The sequence below is a fragment of the Anguilla rostrata genome, chromosome 14, assembly GCF_018555375.3.
Source record: "Anguilla rostrata isolate EN2019 chromosome 14, ASM1855537v3, whole genome shotgun sequence".
NCBI classification, from domain to species: Eukaryota; Metazoa; Chordata; class Actinopteri; order Anguilliformes; family Anguillidae; genus Anguilla; species Anguilla rostrata.
In genome coordinates this window covers 22,406,738-22,414,584 of record NC_057946.1, presented here as the reverse complement: position 1 = coordinate 22,414,584, position 7,847 = coordinate 22,406,738, and the positions used below count along the sequence as shown (strand labels likewise).

General features: G+C 38.9%; 1 protein-coding gene across 1 annotated transcript; it reads right to left on the bottom strand.

Annotated features, from left to right (window-relative positions):
* Window positions 1–2,138: 2,138 nt before the first annotated feature.
* june (JunE proto-oncogene, AP-1 transcription factor subunit) lies at window positions 2,139–7,350 on the bottom strand. Its single transcript, XM_064308248.1, has 2 exons — window positions 6,628–7,350; window positions 2,139–6,033 (listed from the first exon to the last, which is right to left on the bottom strand). Exon 2 carries the CDS (start codon window positions 5,918–5,920, stop codon window positions 4,874–4,876), a length of 1,047 nt encoding a protein of 348 aa, XP_064164318.1. The 5' UTR covers window positions 5,921–6,033; window positions 6,628–7,350; the 3' UTR covers window positions 2,139–4,873.
* Between the last annotated feature and the right edge of the window lie 497 nt (window positions 7,351–7,847).

The following is a 7,847-nucleotide window of genomic DNA, read 5'->3' as shown; positions in this document are numbered from 1 at the left end:
TTCATGTGCGAACCCCACTGAAGATCCAGGAGAATGTACACAACCGCAGGTTCTCTTCCAAAACACGTAGCGTTGCTAGTCTTCTTATTTTCACACCACAGACTCGCAGAGTGGAGTCAGAGGAAGACCTTTCATATGTGGCTTTTCCATTCTTTGTATTTTTCGTGCAGCACATGCTCTCTACTTATTCCAATAGGCTACTCGCATGTCTGATCACACCGTCATTATTATACCTTTGGTTTCAGTATACTGCAGGTCACTGTACTACAGCTATTACTACTGCCATTAACACTACTACTAATTACTAATAAACGTAAATATAATTGGGCGTGCTTTTTAGCTTAAAGTCCTCAAAATGTATTTATTTTTCCTGAAGCAAGGGATGTGTAATAGAATACCACCTAAACTGTCCAAGGTTTGGGTGATGCCGTTAATTTACAGCCTGCATGTACTCTGCAGAACTGTTAACATATATAGTACAGATGATATAATCTCTTGTTTTGTGTCACCATGTAGAGAAAACTGTGGAATTTCATTTAAACTGCTTGCACCTCTTTATGAGGTTGTGCTGTGCCATTTGCCTGCTGCATGCAGTGTCTACAGTATCAGGTACCTTTCCAGCAGTATATCGTGATTTGCAGGACTACAATGACGTGACTGAATGATTGATCTGTGAGAGATGAATTTACTTAGCAGATGGTAGAACATTTGCTGGATTATTAGTCATTCAGTGTTTTTGTGTGCTTTATTTTGAATTGTATATTTACCAATATACCAGTAATTGTTACGGTCGCAGTATCTGTGGGCAGATGCCTCCACAACATATTGAATTAATTGTGAGGTTTTTTTTAGAAATATTCTCTCGAGTACTTTTGCTGGATCACAACTGTGTTTGCAGTAAGACCAGATTTATGATGGAGGACTGTTAAGATCCTTTTAAAATCAACGTGCACTTGTGCCAATCCACTCCCCTGAACGACTACTCCTGCCCACCCTCCACCCACCCACCCAGTGCAAGCGCTAAAAAAGCAGAGATGAAAATACCAACCTTGGCAAAATGGTATTTTATGTTCTTGTGTCGCTCCAAAATACCAATCTGTGCTTGTGTCAGCTATGTTTGCGCCAGTGCAGGTGTCAAAATTGGGCCCACAGACTTCTCTTATTAATTTCTGATTATATTATATGGCTTTGGGAAGTGCATTTTGAAATAGCCTTAAATGTTCCTCGCCTGGAGCTTGATTTAGACATAAACTAAAGTTCTTAGGTATGTATAGATTCTAAATTCAGGATTTTTTCTGGATATGTTCGAGATATATTCAGTATAGGCACAGTAGGTGTACATTGTAGCAATGCTTAGAAATTTGTTGAGCTGTTGATGACAGAACCAAAAATCAGTTTTGGAAACCTACTATTTTATTGTTCATTTTGAAAACTCAATCAAACAGTTAACAATTAACAAGACTGCATATTATTTAAGACCAGAACAATCAGTATTTTAAAAATAAAGGATTAAACAAAGCAAGGCAAGTCACTCTTAAGTCATAATTTCCTGTCACTGATCACTGGTATTCAGACTGTCCTTTAGAACAAATTGAATGTGTGGTTTAAGGTTCTGTTTTCAGTGGGTCCATTTTCAAGAAAATGTACATGTTGAGCAAAGCCATTCGATTTTTAACAGGACCACCTCTGCCCCCTATTAAAACACAGATATACAAAATAAACCCTAATAATATAAAGTGGTTTCTTTAAATTTTCATTGCTTTTTCATTACTTAAACATGAGTTTAAGTGGAAATATTGTGAAAAGGCAACTCTGCAACAATGTGCTGGTTTGAATCTGTTTGATTTCAGGACCATATTTGGCTTGAAAACTTATGGAAGTCCCAAAAATGTTGGCTTGAAAGTTTGAAAGTCCCGAAAAGGAGTTGTTTACATATTGTTGCCCAAATAAATTCTGGATCAAATTTTTGAAAGCATATAAACAAAACATGTTTGATTGGTCAACAAAATAATTAAATACATTTAAAAAAACTGTCCAAGAATCTCCAAAATGAATACCCACCACTGTACCCTAGGGAAAGGAATTGTCATTTTTTGCTGTTCCAAATTACAGGAAAACCTAAAAACTAAATTGATTGCTTGTCATCTGACTACATCTAGGAAAGTCTTTTCAAAACAAACAACTTTTATTTTCCCTGGAATTAAAACGACCATAGCTGGCTGGACAAAGCTACACCTTCATGGTTCTGTAAAAAAAAACAAAAAAACATATGCTACGTGTATCGCAACTACATGTTTGTGATTATGACAGGTACATGAAAGTTTTGCTGATAAAACATCCTTCTATCTTGGCCACAAAATAGCTGCAAGTAGATACTGTCACATACATGAGCCTATCATTGATCCATTATGCAAAGACAGTAGTAGTTTTGCCTCAATAAAGTAGGAACTACTGGTGTTTAAAAATAAATGGCCAGTTTAATCTATCCTTAATAAATCATTCAGAAATTATGGAAAGTTGTATGAATACTTTACTTCAGCTTGCACTCAAGAACTTTTACATTTTAAAACATTTTTGTACAAAAATATAATTGGTAGTCAATGTCAAAAAGCCTTATTCAAGTTTTAAAAATAAATATATCTTTAGCAACACTCATTTTCAAAATCTATTTAAAATAATCCTGTTATGTTTGCAAATTAATTTGAGTATATGAATATAGATATGTATAAATAACACTATAGGTGTCATATGGAATAAATATTTAAGGAGTCAGTGCACCAAAAATTGAATGCAATGCTCATACAACATTTTTAAATTTTCTTAAAACTCTGTTGTGTGGATATATATGCATTTGATCCTACAGTATGCTTTCGGTATCCAGTCAGTGCTTCAGACGGTAATGCATCATTTTTAAAATCTATATCTTACTGGCACATTGCCAGAAAACTCTTTTAGATGATAATGAACATGGATTGAGAAAGGATTCATTTTACTCAAATCAAACACTATCCTCTCTTCAGTTTAATTGTAAGAATGCCCCCCCCCCCCCCCCCAGAAAGAAATGGCATGCCTTTCCTCTTGTCCCCCACATCTCTGAAGATAATGTATTTTCATATTCTGATATTCTGTACACAGTCTGAGACAAATATATTTCAGATATCATTTAATGTTTTGATTTATGTGCAATATTATTCTCAAAATATGTCAACAAGACATCTGGAATTCAACTTTTACACTTTTTTTACACACACAACATAAATATTAGAGGATTTTTGCATAAATAGATTGCTCAAAAAAAATCAAAAACAAAACAGTACAAACAAGATACTATTGATCAAAAGCCCTTGTTGCAGTCTTGCGTCTGTCTAGCTTTGCCCCACGGTCATTTCCCTCCCCATTTACATGCAGCCTTATTCATTGTTTAAATACCCGGACAGTGTGCAAATTGAACACAGCATGTTAAATAAAGTCGATGCCATCCAAAATGACAGCCTGACAGTTTTGTTCATTGTTAACAAACCGTTAAAACGCAAGGTTAAGACACAGAACACAGCATTTAACGGTTTGTTAATACGCATCTCCTAGGCACACTTATGGAAAATACAGTGCAAGATCTTTGCCTTGGAATGCAGAAGAATCCTCCAAATCCGCTTAGGGTCAATGATTACACACAACCATCAAAAGTAGTCTGTTATAATAAAACCGGTCGCTTTACAAAATATCAAAATATCATACATCATGTAGCTTTGTGTTGGATCTGATTATACTTATCTATGTTATTAAATAATAAACACAGACAACATTTACACACTTAAATTGAGTATTTTTAAAAAGGTTGTCATTTCATAATGTCATTTTTCCATACATATACCTGTACATCTCACATTAAGAAGCCAAAACAAACAATATATTCCAAAATACTGTAAAGATGCGACTGAAACAGGTAAATCTGCACTTGTAATTACATCACAACACAGTCAAAGATCAAGTTCAATGATGTGGGGACACTTTTTACTAGATAATGTTTTTACCTTTGAAATATTTTTCACTCGAGACAACTACAAGTATAAACTCACGGCCCAGAAGTGCCATGTAAGATCTACTTAGAACAAAATTCACGTTATACAGAACTTCAAATTCACATTATATCGCTCATCCTCATTTCAAATGTTTCTTTGAACTTGAAACATTACAAAATATTTTACTGGAATGCTTGTAAAGCAGGATAATCCCCCCTTCTCGGTCTTGCTTTCCCTAAAGGTACATGTTCACTAAATAAATCACTGTTTTGAGACTAAAAGGTAATAATTTCCCCCTTTGGAATCCAATGAGATTTAATTCCAGATGCTCCAAAGTGCAGATTCCCTTTTTTCAAATGAATGCCCTGATTTATTTTTAATTTTTTTTTGTCCCCATCCCAAATACTTCCATTATGCTGCTATGAAATGCCTGTCCACATATCAGTTTGTAACTGATTCCCTTTTCCCTCCTCGACTGGGTCCTAAGAAAGTCTAGTCATATGTCACACTTTCAAAGTGAGTGTTTTCCCTTCTTGTCGCAGAGAGCACATTGTTACTTTTGCGTGTCCGCATTTACAGTATCTATCTGAATTGTGTAGCTGTCCATCCAGAGCGCACTGAAAAGCCATTCTGCGGTACATTTCTCCAAAACAGACTTTCCACATCTTATGCCCAATGTTTGTAGTTAGCTCAGCTGGAAAAGTGGGTGTAAAAGTCAGGACATTAGGGCTTTACTTCGCCGCTCATCTTCCATACTCCAGCTGCCATGACGATAATAATAATTATTATTATCTGATAATTGCTTCACAGCACTGACTCAACCAGTGATGGCAAAACCACCTCTTCATTCAAGTTCAGCAGCTGGTGCTCTCCCCACTTTTTGCCATGGTGGCTGAGCTCACTGCTATCTGGCAACCGTTGGTGACATGATTCATGACTTTCTGCTTGAGCTGTGCCACCTGCTCTCGCAGAATGCTGGCGGTGGAGGCCAGGTCAGAGTTCTGGGTCTTCAGCACCTTCACCTTCTCCTCCAGGCGCGAGATCCTCTCCAGCTTCCTCTTGCGACACTTGGATGCAGCGATGCGATTTCGGAGCTTCTTCCTCTCCGCCTTGATTCGCTCTTGGGTCTCCAGGTCAATGGGCGAGAGGGAGGGAGGGGAGCTGGCGGGGTCCCCCGGCGGGTGAGGCACCTCAGGGACCGTCTGGGGTGCGTCCAGACCGCGACCGTGGGGGTGGGGCCTTTGCCCCTGTCCGCTGAGGCTCGCGGCATGACTGGAGGCCGTGTAAGGCAGCTGGCCGCCAGTGTAAGATGTGGATACTGTGATCTGGTTGGGATTGTAGCTGTTGAGATTAGTGTAGATGGGCATTTCTCCACTGGACATGAGGTTCCTCTGATAAGGACCTTGAATGGATGAGGACGGGGACATTGGTGCCCCCATAAGCTGATTCTGTTTATGAAGATCGGCCAGTGCTTTGACAAAGCCATCCGCAAAGCCCTCTTGTTCGTTAGTTGCTTGGTTCCTGTACATGAAGGGGCCGCCTGTGGAATTAGGCGCTGGGCTGGTCGTCACCAGACCCTGGTTAGACTGAATTATTAGGTGCTCTAAATCAGGGGATGCCAGCTTCAGGAGATTCATGTCAGTCGGAGGCATTAAAGAGCTGTTTGTGTTGCTGGTGATTCCTAGGTTATTAGGATTGATGTTGCCATTGGTTCCAGGCTGTTCCTGTAGAAGTTTTAGAGTTGAGGTGCCTCCCATAGCACCGTGGAAATGATGGCCTGCCATGTTTTTTTTGCTCATCATCTTGTGGCTGTGGTACCTTTCATAATCTGACATTTGTCCAAAATTGGGAAGTCTTGGCGTGTCATCGTGATAAAAAGGGGTCTCCATCTTACCCGTCATTGACACTGTGATGCAATATCTTCATAATCTGATTAAACTGGATCAGGTGCATGAGATTTTCCACAAAGGCATTATCAGCTGGAGCATAGTTCTATGTACATCAAATTTAACACCTGTTAAGACAATGAAATATCACATTTAAAATGCTATGCCAAATTTATGTGAATAGCATAAAGGAAAGAACAAATGCAACCATCATAGTAAAGCTTCAGTCGGTCCGAGTTCATTATCACTTGCACTGCACGCTGAGCAACAAGCTTTCAAATGACTCCTCGCGACCTTCGACTACAGACGCAGATACTCACGCACGTACTCCCTTTAAGATTTTCGTCACACTGATTAGGTTACAACTGTTCGTAACTAGTCCCATATACATATATACATACATACATACAAACATACGTGCGTACATACATACATAGGCTACACAGATAACAGGATTCTTTAAGGTTTTCATAATGTACCTGTCTGGCAGTTGGTCCATAATAATAATTTGGTCCAAGTTAAGTTTACATGTCTATTTATGAAATACTTTAAGAACACTGGGTTATTACTGTTAAAATAGTTATTTTTATTCCATCTGACAAAAAGATGTGTGCCTTTTTATTTACAACAATAATAGTAGCCCATATGATTAGGCTATTATTCATTCATTGTAAACAATTTGTATCGACGTAGCGTTTTACAATTTACTTAAACGTACTTACAGTGAACGTCGAATCGGGTATGGTTTTGACAAATAGGATATTGGAAATCCCGAGTAATGCTCAAATAAATGGATAGTTTATATTTCTTGCTCTTGAGAAATAACCTTTCCGTTGAAAATCCAGTGACTCAACGGTTCTCCGTGCCTTTGATTAGTCAGACTGATGAAATATGACATAAAATACCATCCATCGTAGACATTACCCACGCAGGCTGAGAGCCGGCTCCGCATCCACTATCCTCCTTAAAAAGAATTTGATATCCGTACCACGACCAGAAGTGTTTCAGCTGAAAGGAATGTGATGTTTGAATAATCCAGCTCTCTTTCAGTATATCTTTGCCTATTAGAAATGCCAAACGCGCGTAAACCACACAAAGCTAGACAGAAGTAACGTAGAAGTCTATCTGTTCCCTCTGTCCGCTTCTTCGTCTGCCCTCGCTGGCAGTTCGACTGTGGGACTTTTTGCTTGTCTGATTACTAATAACACACACCCTTTTTCTCCAGTTCCTGAAACTACCCAGTGTCGATGTCACACATTTACTGACGCCTCCCCCGCTCCGCACCGCACAAAGGTTTCCCTTAATCGTAGGTCATTTGACATTCCGTCGTCTGGTGAGGTCTGTTATTGTAAACTGTGCATTTACAGTATACGGTTCGCAGCGAAACTTTTGTGGGTGTGTAGTAGCCTTCACTAAAGTAGGGGGTCGCTGTCCCTCAGTGAAGTGGCGAAACTATCTTGCCGTTTCAAAAGTGAAAGCAAAATAATGACAGCTCTGACAGGTAACAAAAGACATGTATGGGCGTACACTTGCCTCGCACACATGATTCACTTGACACAGTTGACAGCTTTGACAGGTTACAAAAAACATGTATAGGCGTACACTTGCCCTGCACACAAGATTCGATTGGCACATACAGTTAGTTGACATACAGTTCAGATAAGATTACGGTGAAGTAGTTGCAAACTATTGAAAAACATCGTGCCGCAAAATATGTTTTGGAATAATTAACAAATTTGAATTGAAAACTTTTAATTATGCTAACTTGTACTTCCAGCTTCAATATGTTGGCACCAGCAACAATTTGGGAGCAGCACAATTAGCAGCTAGATTATGTAGGAAAGTATTTGCATCACTGTTAATTTCGCATTATCCCTCGAGACCCACGTACAGTACCACAACTGTCAAAATGGTGATTTGCTTTGCACCATTGGCACTGGTA

What these genes read in the sequence shown, in the direction of transcription:
- june (XM_064308248.1), bottom strand. Translation starts at nt 5,920, where the DNA reads ATGACGGGTAAGATGGAGACCCCTTTTTATCACGATGACACGCCAAGA.